The following is a 17944-nucleotide window of genomic DNA, read 5'->3' on the forward strand; positions in this document are numbered from 1 at the left end:
TGAATCCATTTTCTTGTGCGAATACAATGGATTAGACCTTTAAGCTACAATGAAATCAGCAGAGCTGGGGTTGCTAGATGGGACCCTGCACTTTGTTATGATTGGACTTTTTCCTCAAAGAGGGAGGAGCTGAATCCAGATGTCTTAATAAGAACAAACACTTTATATTTTAAGGAACAGTTGAAGATATCAGAGAGGAGTGTGGATGAATCAAAAGGAGGCATAAGGTGAAAAGGAAGAGCTTCAAGACTCAAATCAAGAATGGGCGCTATGAAGTGGCTGGTGTTTTTGGTCTTTCTGAACATATATTCACCGGTAATATGAAGCAATTTTACTAATTAGCTACAAACTTTTCTTGTTACCACTTTACAATATGGCTTTACTTATGGATGGCTAATAAATATGTTATTTATTGATCTCCAAACTCTTTCTAAATCATTAATAACTGTTAATTACACATTAATTAAGGGTGAGAAGGAGACAAAATCTAACGGTTTCTTGTCAAATAGTGAACCAAGTCTGTTCATCTATTTATTCTATCCAGAGTTGTTACACTAGACCTTAAAAACACCACAAGCATTTGTGAACTTAATTTTGTAGCTTTCTCACCTTTAATTAATGCATAATAAACATTTATTAACTGTTTAGCAGAATTGTGTATGAGCTAGTTAGATTTACTCAATTACATTTACTAGAGTAACGTTTTTGAAAAAAATTACTTTAATGAGTATTTTTACTACGCTGTACTTTTTATTTTTGCTTGAATAATTTTATTATGAAGTATGTCTACTTTTACTTGTGTAAAATGTCTGTATTCTCTACCAACTACATGAAAAACAAATGTTTTAACCAAAGATTTACCAGACACAGACACACACACCTGCAGATTCTGTTAAAGTTTCACAAGTTTAATACTGATTTGGAAAAAATTCATTTTGCCTGATTTTGTTATTTTTTTTGTTACTTATATGAATTATCATCATTTTTGTCCATAAAATACCAAAATTACAAAAAATATTTGAAGTAAAGCTACTTCCTTGAGTTTTTTCTTACTTGAACTTTTGGGTACTCTACCCACTGCTGGTGTTTATAGATGAATTAATAACATATCTATAAACTAATTATTATCCATCTATAAGGAGAGCCTTATTATTAAGTGGTACCCTTCTTTTTAACTCAGGCATAAACTATTAATGACATATTTTTTTTCCTCCTATAAATTTGCAGGCAGCAGCACAATCAGGTACTGTTTGTTGTCCTATCAGGATAATAATGGATTTTTTTATCAGACCATTCAAACGCAAAATAATGTGTATTATTTTTCTCATCAGGCATCCAGGTGTCTGTGTTCTCCACCACATCCAAGACCGTGATTCTCAGATGGAGCGCTTATTCCGGAGCCGCTTCATACAAAGTATCTGCTGCCCTGTCGAGCTCACCAAACGATGCCATCGCTTTCGTCATGTTTGGTCCAAATACGGTGATGGGCTCCATCAGTTCCCTGTCCCAAGATGTAGCCTACACCTTTACTGTAGAAGCATTGAGTGCAAACCAGACTGTACTGGGCTCTGGGTCAACCAAAACATCAACAGGTGAGCAAAATTTAGTCAATTTTCAGCAAAGTGTACAAAAATAATTGTTTAAAAAGTGTGAATGTGACTCAGGGAAAAAAGTATTTGGTAAAAAGTCTAAGGAAGTGACCAGACTAATTTCTCATTATCTACAAAGAGCTGATTTCATAGCAGGTCCTAAATATTCTTAGTTATAATAGCCAATGTTTTACATAAAAAAGATTGTTTTGGGGCATTTCTGCTTGTAAAAAAAATATTTCAACTGACTTATCATCAATGAGCTATTATCTGTTATTGCAAATTCACATTTGCAAATTTTTTTAACTTCCATTTGGGTTTCTACTTCTTCTAAAAACAAGAAGAAGGAGAAACTTGATTTTTGATGACAAGTTAATGTTTTCTAGTGTCTGGAAAATGAGTCGTTTAAAAAATCAGTTAAGTTCACGTTCCACTGGCTTTTTGCCGTTACCTAGCAACCCCCGCTGGACGCAGCCCCGTTACCCAGGGAGAGCTCATTTTGGAAAGTGCTCAACATGGGCAAATCTCATAGAAGAATGATTTTTGTAAAAAAAAAAAAAAATTTAATGAACATGTTTTGTATAGCTTGTAAACCTATCCTAAACCTATTCAAGGAAGCTTAATAGGTCACCTTTTGCACATTTGATGGAGGAATCATTACATATTCTACCCCAGTTAATAGTCTACAAATGTCATGCTTTTTTGTAGTCTTACGTTAATTTAGTAATAAAAAAACAACACTGTCAGCTCACACTCTGCGTCTCTGTTTCAGCCCCTGATATGATGGATCCTATCAGGACTGTGAAACCAAAGGACAGCAGAACCTTGATGGCGGACTTTAACCCAAAGACAGGGGCGACCTCTTACGTCATACGAGTTGAGAACACCAATGGCTTCTTCAGAGAGGATTCGGTGTCCTCCTCCCCGGCTGAGATCAAGTATCTCAACCCGTACACCGAGTACCAGCTCAGCATCATGGCTGTGAACGATGCTGGCCGGAGCCAGCCATCATCTCATGTAGCGGAGAAAACACGTAGGACTTTCTTTACTATAGTATTGTTATGGTTATTATTAGAAACAAAATACAAATGAAATAGAACAATTTTAGCCTAAGGTTAGTTGAAGAGTTTCAGATGTATCAGGAAAATCCGGAGCTGTTTCCAATCAGTCCAATTTGCCCTGCAGACGTCACTTGAGCTGCCATTTTGTGCATTAGTCATGTTCTGTTTTACCCAGGAAATGTGTCAGCATCCCTCAGGCACTTCTCAGATATCATCGGCAACTCTATATCTGACCTCATTTATGAAAACACAAAGAGATGATCCAATTTTTGCTTCCCATTGCACAGCTTTAGCAACTTATTTGTGTTTCTACCCCAAAGGAAAACATCTGATACTCACAACAAAAGCAAAACGACTTCAATAACAATACGTTTCACAGTTTATTTTTTATTTATGTCAGGAGATTCTCAAAATGTCCAAATTTCAACCTTCTTTCTACTTAATTGAGATGATTTGAAGAATTGCGAGGTGGAAAAGCCATATCAGTAGTTGCTTTTCCGTTACAAATGTTGATATTCGGCTAGTGCCAAAACCCCCCCGCCCCCCAATTTCATAGTTGTGGTGTTTCCATTAAATAACAAACAATCACATATCAATAATTTTGTTCATGCTATTGTCATTAAAAACCATGGAGCGCCATCATCCTCCTACCACTTCCTGTCGTCTTTTTTGTCTTTTCTGCCAGTAGTAAAATCCGGTTGTTCATCACGTGACTTGCCGTTTTGCAAAACACACATATTTTGAAGTAGCCAAAAAATAATCTCATCCTAGTACAAAGATCTTAGCGAAAAATTTTATTTCCATAAAGCAAATTAATTTTCGTAATCGCGCAATTATGTGGTTAATGGAAAAGCTGCTAGTGACAGCTAAATAAAGTGCTGCCAACTCTGTGCCAACACAGATATTACACTAGCTGCGTTTTCATTTAAAAATATAATTGCGCATTTCGAAAATATATTTGCTTCATGGAAACATAGCAATTTAGAAACAACTCATGTTTTCTGCTAAAACATTTTGGCGCTCGCGGCACACGTATCACGTGATCAAGAACTGGATGTTGCCACGGCCACAACCCACGAAGAAGACGACGACAGGAAGTAGATGGTAGAGGAGGATTATGGCGCAGCATGTATTTTTTTAACAACTTATTGGGTGAACAAACTTATTTATGTGTGATTTTAATTGCGTTTCTTATTTAACGGGAACACCGCAATTGCAAAATTGCTTCTTTTTTTCTTTTTTACATTAGCGGAATATTAACAAACTTTTGCTAACACTTGTAATGGAAACGCAGCTAATGTTGTCTTTTTAAAGGCATTAATTTCACCAGATGTTTTTCTTCTTCTCCTCAGTGTTGCCACCTCCTCAGCTCTCCACCTCCTCTCCCAGTAACGACAGCATTATTGTGACTTGGCCTCCTGTTTCTGACGCGGTCCGTTACACCGTGTTTATGTACAAGTTCGGCTCAGACACTCAGGAGAAGTACAACACGACCAACACCACGCTGACCGTTACTGGCCTGGATGCCGGATCCCTGTATGTCATCAAGAGTTTAGCTTGGGATCCGGAAGGCCGAGAGGGAGAAGAAAGTTTGTACGTCAACCAAACCACACGTAAGGAAACAGATTCTACACCCTATTTTTATTCTTTATGTCGCCTATTACATTAAATCCGTTTTAAATAGCATTGGGCGCTTTAATTTATAATTTAAATCACATATTTATGTCTGTTAGGATGTAAAAATGTCCTATTTACTTCAAACAACATACTTGTCACAGTAATATTAGATTATGAAATGTTAAGAGCATTTCTTCTTTTTCCTTCCGGATACATATTTGAAATTAAATAAATTCTAATGGCGAAAAATAAAAGTAAATTTTAAATATTTGTTTTCTACTGTACATTTTGTTTATAAGTAGAAAAAAACAGGAGGTAAAAAATAATTGAAAATAGCTTTAAACTGCTTACAATGTTTAAAAGCACATCCAAAGAATCAGTATCCTCCAACAAGTGGATCCCAAAGTTATAGTTGGTTTTTGTTTTTATTTTTACAATTTGCATTGTCTTTTTACCAGGACCTCCGACCCCATCCTCTGTCAGTGTGTCGGTGGTGAGGAGTAACAGCCTGGCCGGACTCGCCGTGTCCTGGGAACTCAGCCAAGACGTTTATGGTACCGTTGACTATCATGTGACAAGTGACCAGAACAAGAACCTGAAATGTAACAGCACCTCCAGTTCCTGCACCCTGCCGCCGGTGGGCTGTGGAGAGGTTCACACCGTCTACGTCACGGCCTCAAATGAAGCCGGACCCAGCCATCCATCCAGCCCAGTGGTTTTCATCACCTGTGAGTAGAAACACGAAAACTGAAGATGGTTACAGACAGTTTCAATAAAGGGAAATGTGCAGCTAGCAAAAGTAAATCCTAGCTAAAAACTAGCATTTATCATCATTATTGTTACTCCAGACACATAGAAGGGCCATAATAAATAGATAAAACAGATACATACAAAAACATAAATAAAAAACAAACATGACATTTTTCACTGAGTTAGTAATAAATGATTACTAATACTAGCTGCAGAAGTAGTTAGCTAGCTGCTAGCATTTCCTTATGCTAGCCAGAGGTGGTAGAGACAGAGTAGCCAAAATCATACTCAAGTAAGAGTAAGACTACTTCAACTTATTTTTACTGAAGTAAAAATAAAAAGTAGCCATCTAAGAAATTACTCAAGTAAGAGTAACAAAGTATTTAGTAAGTCTTTAATATTTCAAAAATACATAATCAGACAAGTTTAAATATAAAGTTAAGTGAGAAGTTTGGTATTTTAAGGACCAAAATGATAATCTATATAAGTAACAAAAATAATAAATAAGGCAAAAGAAAAAATGTCCAAATCAGTTTCTTTAAATAAAAAAACTTATGAAACGTTAACAAAAACTGCAGGTGTGTGTCTGTGTCTGGTGAAGTTTGGTTAAAACATGTTTGTTTTTCATTCAGTGGGTAGAAAATGCAGAAATTTTATTCAAGAAAGAGTAGAAATACTTCATACTAAAATTAAGTAAAAGTAAAAAGTACAGGGTAGTAAAAATACTCCCAAAAGTAATTGTTTTCAATAAAGGTACCAAAGTAAACTGAAGTAAAGGTAACTTGTCACAACCCAACTCTGATGTATATACTGTAAGTATAGGCATTTAATTTCTACACACACCGGTAGAAATTGTACTAAATATGAACTAAAGTTGGGCGTTTCAGTAGTTTAAATAATGGCTTTTATAGATTTAATGCCCTATAGTACTTGTGTCAAACTCAAGGCCCGGGGGCAAAATCCGGTTCGCCATAGCTTTTCTTTGTGGCCCTCTAGACTGCGGAGTCGGTGCTGAAATACTATTTTATACATCAAATCAAAGCAGTTATCATCTGTGTAAATTACTTCAATTAGTTCCTTCACTTTGTCTGATACCGCAATCGCAGAAATTCATGGAAATCCCCGCATTTTTTCATCCTAATGCATAATTGTGTTTATTACAAATTTTCTCCAAAAATGGTAAAATTGTATTTAAGTGATGCTAACTCCCACCAGCAGGTGGCAGCATTTTTTTTTTTTTTTTTTTTTTTTTTTTTAAAGGTTTTGTTGGCTCTAGTGGCCTTTATTTGAAAGTAGTTTGACAGGAAACAGGGTAATCAGAGAGGGGGAAGACATGCGGCAAACGTCGCCAGGCCGGGAATCGAACCTACGACCACCGCTACAAGGACTAAGGCCTCAACGTGGGTCATGCTTTGCCCCTGCGCCACCACAGCACCCCGGCAGCATTTTTTACTTCTCAAGTTATAATCTGTGATCCATGTGAAGAGTTACAAAAAATGTCACATTTTACACTTCCTACTTACATTTTTCCGTAAAAGCCCATAATTAAAAAAAAAGAACAAAATTTCAAAATTACAATCATATTTAATACAAAAATGTAATTAATTTTATAATAATTTCAGTTTTATTTGTCATTCCTAATTGTGTGCAGCTTGGAATTTTACGTCCAAATTTGAATTTAACTCTGATTGTAAGGAATAGGTGCTCAATTTTTGTGTGTCTGTTTTAAACAAAACCATCAGTTTTTATTTTTATTTTGAGAAGCAAACTGAAAAAGAAACTCATATTTTTTGCAAACAGTCCCGTGTCCTCCAGAGTCTCTGACTCTTGTGGAGTCGTCAGAAGGAAACTGCACGCTGACGTGGAACACGGTACCTTACGCAGACGGCTATGAGGCCTTTGTCAAAAAAGGTGATGGCAGTGAGGCAACCTGCAACTCCACCAGCAACAACTGCACATATCAGTGCCAGTGTGGCTATACCTACCTGATGTCTGTGTTGGCGTACAACCTGGCTGGCAGCAGTCCCGAGGGGACGATTCTCAACTACACTACAGGTGAGTAGCAACGCCAGAAGTTACACAATCAAACAATAACAGAAATTAGGTTAGCAATTAGCATTTAGCTTGTTTAGGCTGTCATAAATGCAAGTTCATATTTAAAGGTAATGTTTTCAAGATGTTATTCATTCATTTTTAAATGTCACCGTTTCAAACTAAATATTCAAAATATTTAAATAGCAAACAAAATTTTGTTAACTAGTTAAATATTTAGTTTGTAGCAAAAGTAGTATGAAGCTAACTATTTTGTTTGGAGCTAAATATTTAATAAGCAAGCAAAATATTTAGTTTAAAGTTAAATATTTAGCTTAGAGATAGCTTACATATTTAGTTCTATACTAAATATTAGGCTTGCTAATTAAATTTAGTTAGCTATTTAGTTTACAAACTAAATATTTCATCTGGAGCTAAATATTCGGCTTGTTATCTAAATATTTAGTTTGGAGCTAATATTTTGGTTTCTAATTACATTTAGTTAGCCAACTTAATATTTGGTTTCTAAACTAAAAATTTAGCTTGCTAATAAAATATTTAATTTGAAATAGTTAACTTTCAAATTAATTAATAAAATGGTAAAAATATAACTTTGATAGATGAACCCACATTTTTTCTGTTATGATCGGCTAATATTGCTGTTAGTTTTTGACATCATGCGTCTAAATGAGATCATAAATTCATGTTTAGAATCGTTAATTTTTGTGTTTCAGTCCCCTGCTGTCCAGAAAGTGTCTCTGTCTCTGCGGTTAGCGCCGACACGCTGGAGATCACCTGGACCGCGTCACGAGGAGCAGAGCTGTACCAGACCCGGGCGGCCGACAACTCGGAGGTCGTCCTCTGTAACGACACGGCTCCGGTGTGCGCCCTCTCCGACCTCAGCTGCGACAGCTCCTACACCGTATCGATAACGCCTTGCAATGAAATCAGTGGGTGCAACCATGCCTGCAAATCCCACACCAAAGACACAGGTAAGGTCTTACTTGTTGCTTTTCATGATAAAGTTTTGCTCGTTTACAGCCAAATGCTTATCTGACTATTTATTTTATTTCCTGAAAAATCCTTATTGTATTTATGCTATTTTGAGACCTGTAGAAATTCTTTTTCAGACTCTAGAAAATGTGTCAAACCCATGGCGCGGGGGCCAAAACGGCTCACCATATGTTCTCATGTAGCCATCAATATTACAGTTGTGTGCTTAGATATTATTTAATCAGTCACAGCAAAGCAGTTTTTATCACTGCCAAATTACATCAATCAGTCCCTCCAGTTTTCACAGTTAGTTAGCTAGCTGAATATTTAGTTTGATGCTAAATATTTAGCCTCTTAACTTAAATGTTTATTGGGTTAAGTATTTACATGAGCCTGATTAAGATAAATGTTTTGCTAACTAAATATTAAACTTGGCAATGGATATTTATATTAGCCTACTTAAATTAAATATTTAACAACATATTTAGTTTTGAGCTAAATATTTGACTTGCTAACTAAATATTTAGTTTGAAGCTAAATACTTAGCTCTATGCTAAATATTTACCAAGCCAAATATTTATGTATTCATATTTAGCTGGTAAATATAAATAAATTAAATTAAATACTTATGCTAACTAAATATTTAGTATTGAGCTAAATATTTGGCTTGCTAAATAAATGTTTAGTTTGAAGTTTTGTGTTTAGCTTATAGCTAAACATATAGCCTGCTAACTTATGGCTAAATATTTAGCAAGCTAACTTAAATATTTACGCTATCTTAATATTTGGTACGATCGTGAAAATTCACACAAAGTTAACAAATCTCTGCATTTTTTGTGCTAATGTATCTGAGTTCATTGCAAATTTTCCTCTAGTGTGGTCAAAAACATTGGGTTAATCATGCTAACTCCAACCTGCAGATGGCAGTGTTTCTTAATTTTTGTGCCTCAGTCTTACTTGATATGTGGTGAGTAGCAAAAAGTCACATTTACCTTCAATACATAAGAGCAAATGTTGGAAAATTTCTTGAAAATCTTTCTAAATTAGCACCAGCAAATCTGTTATTTTGATTGCAAATAATCACAAAAACCGTTTTGAAATCCTGACTGTAATGATCAATATGAAAAATGTTCAGTATTATTTAATTTTAAGAACTTACAGAATGCAGACACAGCTACTGATTAATATTTTAAAAGTTAGTTTTTTATCATTATAATCTGGCACAACAGCAATATAGAAATCAAAAATAAGAGTTTTTGTTTCTTTTTCTGTGTGTTTTTCTGTTTTCTTTCTTCCCCTCCAGCTCCCTGCATGCCTACAGACCTGGTTCTGGATCCAAAGAACTCTTCCGTTGTCAGTGTCAGCTGGAAACCAAACAACAGGGCTGCGAATTACACCGTGAGCGCAGAGAGTCACAGTGAATACGGGAAAAATGGTGGACGAACCTGCACCACCAGCGGAAATAGCTGCGACATCACCGACCTTCCCTGCGGCTCGAGCTTTGAGTTTAGCGTCATGGCAACCGGCGGCGCCGGGCGCAGCTTACCCAGCTTCTCCACCTTCCTGGAAACAGGTGAGAAGATGAGAAAAAGGCCTGGAAAAGCCGCTTTTGTTGGTGATTTAACCATTTCGTGTGAATCCAGCGTTTCAAAAGATGCTCACCAGGTTCTGTTTTGAAAGTTTTGAAAACCACCATCTGGTTTTGTTGTTGTATTTTTATAAAATTTAATACTAAATATCTTTATACATAATATTACCAACAAAGGGTCCTTCATTGTCACTAGAAAGAAAATTAAAAAATGTCCATAATTTCTGAATATTTGAAGCATCTAACCAGCAAGGCATTAATAGTTTTGGGTTTTTCATTATATTTTTGTTTTATTTCATTGTGACTTTCTGTTTGTCTAATTCAGTTAGTTTTATTTAGTTTATAGAGTGTTTGGTAGTTTTAGTTAAATATTGTTTAGATTTAGTTTGTTTTTTATTAGTTATAGTAAACTAAGACAAAACTAAATTACAAATATTTTTGAAGCAAAAAATAGGAGCTTTTTTTAGGTTAGATAAATAATTTCTTGTTATTTATGAAAAAGTTATATTTTCACTGGCAGATAACTTCACTTGTAACAAAACATTTTTTCCATAATATTAGTGAAATAATCTGCCAGTGGAACTATTAAGTTTTCGTCAATATTAAGGACTTATTTACTTAAAATAAGCTCCTGTGTGTTGCTTAAGTTACTTGTAAGTTAGTTTTGTCTTATTTAAAGTGAACTAAGTTATTTGCACTAAAAACTAGACCAGAAATACTTGGTAAGATTTTGTGTTTTTGCAGTGTAAACACCTGACGTTTGATTAAAGAACCAAAAGAAATTACGTTTTTTTTTACATGTTTTTGCAATGAAATGCAACTTTTATTTTCAAGTTAAACCACTTTCAAATGTTTTAGTAAATCTGGTGATTATAACAATATTTAGGAATTATTTACTTAAAATAAACTTCTGTATTTTGCTGAAAAGTTACTTGTAAGATCATTTTGTCTTATTTCAAGTTTATTAAGATATTTGTACAATAAACTAGACAAAAATACTTGGTATTATTTTGCAGTGTTTAGCAAAATATTTACATCGTAAAATCACAAAAATAGAAATAAATAAAAACATCATACTGTCATCAATTGAGAAACCTGTAACAAACATTACATTTTGTCAAGTAGCATCATCAATAATTTTAAATTTTGAAATAAAGAAAGAGAATGAAACATTTGAAATAATCTCACATATTTCCCAAACTAATAAGAAAAATATGTTACTTGTACTTTTTGGTCATTTTATGCGATTAGCTCCATAAAAAATTTGAAAAATTGTAAAAACATGTTTTTTTTTTCTAAATAATTGAATATATTTGTTGCTTCTCCTGCAGACCCCTGCTGCCCGGTGAACCTGACCGTGGATCAGGTGACTCAGGCCATGTCCAACGTGTCGTGGTCTCACGCCAAGGCGGCGCAGTCCTTCATCACGTCCTTGACGTCGCTGCACGGCCACGCCCGCTGCCACACCCAGGACTCCCATTGCCTCATGGGATGCATCACCTGCGGAACGAACTACACCGTTACCGTGGAGACGTTCAGCATCACAGGACGGGCGACCAACTGCACCTATCAGGGCTTCTCCTCCAGTAGGTCGCCGTTTCCATGACGACAGATTGACTGGCAACACAGAAAGTCTTCAGATCCAAACAGGAATTTATTATTCACCACAAAAATTTTTATAATTGTAACTTTGCTACGTTATTTACACACAAAAAACTCGTAATTTTAGTTTTAAAAATTGAGAATGTGCAGCTTAAGGTGTTATTTTATAATATATTGAACTATTTTTGGATTAATTGATGTCAGACTCTTGGTTTTAATCAAACTAAATGTAGGAAACATTATTCATTATTTTGAAAAATCTGTGTAAATGTAAAAACAGGCATGAAACCTGACATAAGATTCTGATTTGAATTTTGCTCATAATTATTTGGTTACCGTAATTTCTTTTGTTTGGTTTTTGAACAGATATTTCCTCTGGTTTTGGATGCTGTGCAGCTGGAAAGATTGTTTCTCCGAAGTTTTACTTTTAGACTCGGATCAGAATCTAAAATACTTTATTCTACACTGAAAGTAGAGAATATTTAAACCAGTTTGACATTCTTGATATCTTCACTTCATTTGGAAAACTTAAAAGTATTTCTGATTTAGACTCGATTAACTCAGTAATGACCACCACAATTTATAGACCGATCAAAGCTGTTCTGAATTATTGTACACTGATTTGAGTTGGTAAAGTACCCAAAAATTGTACTCAAAGAAGAGTAGAACAACTTTGACATATTTTTACTTAAGTAAAAGTAAAAAGTAGCCATTTAAGAAATCATTCAAGTAAGAGTAAAAAAGTATTTAGTAAAATGTCTACACAAGTACTGAGTAACTGATCAAATTATCAATCATTTAATATTTAAAAGTTTCCTCATCAGACGGAAAAAAATATAAAGTTATGTGGAAATTTTGGTATTTTAAGGACGAAAGTGACAATAATTCATATAAGTAACAAAAAATAACAGACATATTTGTTTTTCATTCAGTGGGTAGAAAATCCAGAAATTTTACTCAAGAGTAGAAATACTTGATAATAAAATTAGTAAAAAGTAGTGTAGTAAAACATTGACTACATTAGTAGTCAAATGTAGCTACTACTCTGCGGGCACTGCACCGTTACCTAGCAACCCCAGCCCTGTTACCTAGCAACCAGGCCGAGCTTATTCGGGAAGGAGCTCAAAATAGGCAGAACTAAACAGAATGATTTTGTGTAAAAATGTAATGAACATGTTTTGTACGGAACATGAACCTGTCCTGTTCGAGGAAGCTGAATATTTAACAAAATAAATCATATTTGTCTCTTTCAGGCCCCTGCTGCCCATCAGGCATCAAGCTCTACATGTTGGCCAGTAACTCTCTGCGGGTTTACTGGCGCAGCACAGCTAGCAGCCGCAGGACCACGGTGGAGATGCTGGGCACCAGCAGCAACTACACCTGCACCGCCTCACCTGGGGAGAACAGCTGCAACGTGGAAAACATCCAGTGTGGAGACGTTTATTGGCTAGTCGTAGCGCCGCTCACAGCAGAGGGCAGCAAAATCCCGTTCTGCCCCTACAGACTCTACTCAGGTACAACCGACCGCATAAAACTTCACTACTGTTATTTATGTAGTTAAGTATTTAGTTTGAATGAGGCACAAAAGGGTGAATATTTCTGTTTCTGTCTTTGTAGTCACTTGTTTGGGAAGCAACATCGGCACAGGTGAGCGTGTTTCCCGTTAAAACATTTAAATCACTTTCTGAAAAATATAAGAAATAACTGTATTATGTCTATAATCACTTCCATTTCTTTACCTCCAGTGATTTACAGAGGAAAAAGAAGCGTCGACTGATTAACTCTATGGTAAGCTTCAGTTTCTGTTTCAGAACAGTTAGCATAACTTCACGCTATCTTAAAACTGAATTCAATTAAAATCCAATAAATGATCAAGTCATAAATAATTTAAATATTTTCCATCCATACAAATGATGACAAAAATAATCATCTAAAGTTCTGGTCAATCAGGAGTATAAAGTAGAGCAGGGTGTCCAAAGTGTGGTTTGGGGGCCATTTGTGGCCCACATACTGATTTTGTGCGGGCCACGACTTCAATTCAAGTTAGTGAAATTTACCCCCTTCATATTTGTATTTTGACTATTTATTTTTATTTTAACCAGAAAAAAAATATTACAAGGCTAATTAAAATATAAAAAATGTTGGCTACAGCACAAAATATTCAGTACTTATTTTATATTTTTTTGTGAGGAAAAATGTATCCAGCAGGGTTTGATGCACCCAGATGTGCTTTTCATAAATTTATTAAACTTGGCTATTTATTTTTAAAATAAAACCAACCTAATTCTTGTTTTTTATCCCTCAGAACTGACCAAAAATGTTTTACTTTCTAGTTGAGACCTTTAAAACACCTACTTTATTGAACATAGCATAATAAAAGTTATATACAAAGAAAATAAATGTAAAACTAAAGCAAGCTAAAGAAGAACAGTAACAAAGTATATTTACACATTCAAAAGAGGATGTACAAGTATAAACTTATTTTTATACATATCAATTTTAATAGGGAAAACTTTCAAAACCTTTTTAACATTTTGAATCTACAATAATTTACATCTATTTCTAAAGACAAAAAATACAATTTCTCATTTAAGTAAAGTCAGTAATTAAATTAGAAAAAAAATCTGTATTTTGTTTCTTTTCCCATATTTTTTATTATTTTTTTTGTCATTTTAACTTGAAAGTTTGGACAACCCGGAAATAAACTCGAGCTAAGCTGCTGCTTCGTGTCTTCTCGCCAGCAGGTGGCGCCAAACGCGCTTGACTTCTATTTGCAGATTTCATGAAGACTTCAAACTTTAGCGAGAAATAGACATTAAGTTTAATTCAAAGGATGTAATTATCAGATTTGAGTGATTTAGAAATTTTATAAAAATGTATTTATTTAGGATTTAAAGGATGACTACTGGTGCCAGATTCAGATTTAATAGTCAGTTTTCTGACTAAAATTATTACTTATGAAAATACAATTTGTAGAAAATGTGAATATTACATAAAACATTTTTTAAAAAAATCTTCAGACTTGGATTCTGTGGGTCTCCACTTTGGGAATTTCATATCCTAGTGACATAAAATAAAAATAAAAAGATTTTATATCCTTTTCCTCTTTTTGTCTTATGTAATAATCTACTTTTCTGAGAAACTGGATGTTGGATTCTCACTAACTGTATATACTATAATTGTCAAAATTAAAAGAAAGTGTTTTTTTTAAATATGTAGTTATTTCTTAATAAATCAATAAATATGTTGAAGATTAAGCAAAATTTGTTTCCTGACAAAAATTCAAATGCTATTTTGCTAGTAAACTGGTAAATTAGTGGTGTAAGATTTAAAGTAAAATATAGTTAAGTAAATTTGAAAAATATACATATATCATGTGTTTTATTTTGGATCCTGATGGCACATTTGAGCCTCCTTAATTCTGAAGATTTAGTTTATTTCATACTTTTAAATGACATGGACTACTTTTTGGCTAGAAATAAAGAAAATATGTATTATTTTCTCTGCAAAATATTACCTACAATTTTAACATTTTCTTCACTTTTGAGCAACTTTTGTTTATTTCTCAGCAGACTCGAGTCACTGGTGGAGTTCAACACACCTTTCTCCTGGATAATCTCTTCTTCTTCTCTTTGACCAGACATGATGTTTTTATCATGATTCAGCAGCAAATAATTACTCATGTTTGAGTTGTTTACAATATAACATAGAAACATAATGGCCAAGTAAAACTAGCAAAAATCAAACCAAAATAAATCAAATATTTTCAATAATAAATGTTTTGATTTTTTTTTTTAATGTGTCATTTTTTAGTTGCCTCAGCCCAAGCAGAAAGCCTCCTTGCATTGAAGCAGCAGATACAGATTTTTGCATCTTTAAATGAAAACATCCAGTTATAAACATCATTTATAACTGTATGCTGTTTCATACTGTTGGGATGAATTCATGTGTTTTAAATGTGAAAAACTGAAACATGTTTCAGTAATTAAACATATCATCAGCATCGATTATGTCTCCTGTTGTCTGTTTTGTAATTTAAATATACACTTTCTATTAAAATTATAGAATTAAACAAAAATAAAACATACATACACTGCAAACACACAGAATCTTAAGTAATTTCTGTTTAGTTTTTAGAGTAAATATCTTAGTTCACTTGAAATAAGACAAAACTCACTTATAAGTAAGACATATAGGAGGTTGTTTTAAGTCAATTATTTCTTAATATTGAAGAAAAATTACTAATTTCACTGGCAGATTATTTTTTTTATAAAAAGACATTTTTTCATGTTAAAGCAAAATAATCTCCCAATATTATTATTAGTACTTGTTTTAAAATCAATGTTAAGGAATTATTGACTTAAACAAGCTCCTATATGCTGCTGAAAAGTTACTTATTAGTGAGTTTTGTCTCATTCTAGGTGACATAAGATATTTACACTAAAAGCTAAACCAAAATACTTGGTAATATTTTCTGTTTTTGCAGTATAATAAAGCAAAAAGGCATCTATAACCAGATTAACACAACGCTTTTGGGGGGAAAAAGTTACATAATCATCCTAAAACTCTTTTTACAATGTTTTGTAAAAGTTGAGAGTTTTTTTAACACACACCCAGATAGCAGGATCACTTTGAGCTGCCATGACCTTTCATTCACAGCCCAAGTTTCAGTTGGCTAACGTCCCGAAAGCCTGAAAAGAATGCCCTCATATCATCCACAATGGTTGGTTTAATAAAAGATACAGAGACTCTGTAGAAAACAGATAATAAAAGCACATGAAAAATAACTCAACCGAAGAAATTATAACTCTTGGACACCGACAGACCTTTGAGGTGTCGAGCGTTTTATGTAGGGAAGCCAGGAGGATTTATGGACGTCACATATCACAACAGTCCATTTTTCATAATAAATCCACGCCCAGATTAAGATCAAATTTATCGTCCCCAAGGGGCAATTTGGTTTGCCTGCAAAGAGAAGTAAAAAAAAAAGACTTAGGTTACAACCATAGTCTTAATTCAGGTCTATCAAGTTAAATTATTAATGAGACTGATAATAACCAGAATAAATATACACTTTTATTGCCATTTATCTGTAAAATGGTGTCAGGAATCTGTCATTTGGTTTAAGTTTTCTCAAGTTTTAGCTTGTTTTGTAGAGTTGGGAGACGCTTTAAAATGCCGTTGAGCCTGTGTTTATTTTTCAAAGTGAAGGAATCAAACCAACAACCAGAGGTGGGAAGAGTACCCAAAAATTTTTACTCAAGTAAGAGTAGCATTACGTCAACATACTTTTACTCAAAAAAAGTAAAAGGTAGCCGTCCACGAAATTACTCAGGAAAGAGTAAATGTTTATTTGATAAAAATGCTACTCAAAACCTAATGTATTATGCATTAAGTAAAAGAATACATAATATGTAAATGATGTACAAATAGTCAAGAAAGCATAAATTATAGTTTATTTCATCTAAAATTGTTTAAAAATAAAGTATACTTAGATTGTGAACAATCTGATGAAAAAACAAGTATAAATGTCTGATATTTGCCGTGTTATCAGCGCTATCTACTTTGTGAATCATATGAAGAGAGAAAGAATGGCGTTAATACAATATGTAACATAATATTGGTGATTTCAATCGACAGTCGTCTCTCAGAGGCAACATCATCACAGGTTCCCAAACAGTTTATGAGAAATCTGCTGTTAGGAAAAGAAAAGCAACAGAATATTTAAAAAAAATACCATCAAACACAAACAGACAAATTCAGGGATTCTTGGATTTGATTGAGCTTCTTTTTTAATGAATGGCCTGCTTTGCGTCCCCAGAACCAGAACCATATGGAGAAGCAGCTTTCAGCTTCTATTCACCACAAATCCGGAACTTCCGGAAAACTGCAAACTGCCCGAAACAATGACTTCCTTTAAATCTAGACCTGCTTACAGTTGCTTTTGTACCACAATAAATTAAACGCTAACCAACATTTTGATGTGTAATGACAGCATTTGGCAAAATGTAATGTTTCAGTTGTTGATGACTTTGTGAATTTATGATGTCAAGCACTTAGAGCTGCCTTGTTGCTGAAACGTACTATGCAGATAAACTTTATTGATTGATATACAAAATATCTTCATTAGATTTTTTGCACAAAATCAGCGGTAAAAACAGCTGACCAAACGAGCTGGAGCTCGGCTAAGGTTGCCAAGTAATGGGCGGATTTCCGCCGGGGTTGCTAGGTAACGGCGGAGGGCCTGTAGAATGACTTAATCTGGAGGTTTTTGAAACAGCTGATTTTCCAGACACCAAAAAATAAAAATAAAATTTTGTCAAAAAAATGACTGTGTTTAAGTGCTTGGTCTGTTTTAGAAGCAGTTAAGACCCAAGTAGTAGAACAAAAATAGGCAAAATGTGAATTTTGAACAACAGGTCCACTTTAAGTTTTCTCATTTTTCCTGCTTTTAACAGACCAAACAGTAAGAAAAAGATGTTCACTTGCTGCCTTATATAAACCACTAATAAATAGGTGCCCAGAAGAAAAATAAACACTGTAATGTTATGCCTTTAAGTGTATGCTTGTTGTCAGAGGAGGGCAAAGAACCCCAAAACGTTGGGTTCTTTGCCCCTAAAGAACCCAAAGTAAGAGCGGCACTACTTCAACATATTTGTACTCAAGTAAAAGTAAAAGTGTCCGTCCAAGAAATTATTCAAGTAAGAGTAAAA

General features: G+C 34.2%; 1 protein-coding gene across 2 annotated transcripts; it reads left to right on the top strand.

Moving 5' to 3' along the window:
• The first annotated feature begins 141 nt into the window (after positions 1–141).
• Positions 142–15230, top strand: fndc7 (fibronectin type III domain containing 7). 2 transcript variants are annotated; one of them, XM_023339190.1, is made up of 14 exons: positions 142–315; positions 1228–1243; positions 1332–1592; positions 2362–2622; positions 4003–4263; positions 4726–4995; positions 6818–7072; positions 7783–8040; positions 9345–9614; positions 10961–11215; positions 12485–12745; positions 12849–12878; positions 12977–13019; positions 14801–15230. In XM_023339190.1, the coding sequence occupies exons 1-13, from the start codon at positions 262–264 to the stop codon at positions 13006–13008; spliced, it is 2484 nt and encodes an 827-aa protein (XP_023194958.1). In that variant the 5' UTR covers positions 142–261; the 3' UTR covers positions 13009–13019; positions 14801–15230. The 2 variants fall into 2 exon arrangements, with proteins under 2 accessions (XP_023194958.1, XP_014326571.1); XM_014471085.2 differs by having other exon boundaries at positions 14804–15230.
• The last annotated feature ends 2714 nt before the right edge of the window (positions 15231–17944 follow it).

The sequence above is a fragment of the Xiphophorus maculatus genome, chromosome 9 (assembly GCF_002775205.1).
Source record: "Xiphophorus maculatus strain JP 163 A chromosome 9, X_maculatus-5.0-male, whole genome shotgun sequence".
Lineage (NCBI taxonomy): Eukaryota > Metazoa > Chordata > Actinopteri > Cyprinodontiformes > Poeciliidae > Xiphophorus > Xiphophorus maculatus.

Coding starts and splice junctions, on each gene's coding strand:
- fndc7 (XM_023339190.1), top strand. CDS start 262: ATGGGCGCTATGAAGTGGCTGGTGTTTTTGGTCTTTCTGAACATATAT. Junction 9,615..10,960: donor CTCCACCTTCCTGGAAACAG/GTGAGAAGATGA, acceptor CTTCTCCTGCAG/ACCCCTGCTGCCCGGTGAAC. Junction 12,879..12,976: donor GGGAAGCAACATCGGCACAG/GTGAGCGTGTTT, acceptor CTTTACCTCCAG/TGATTTACAGAGGAAAAAGA.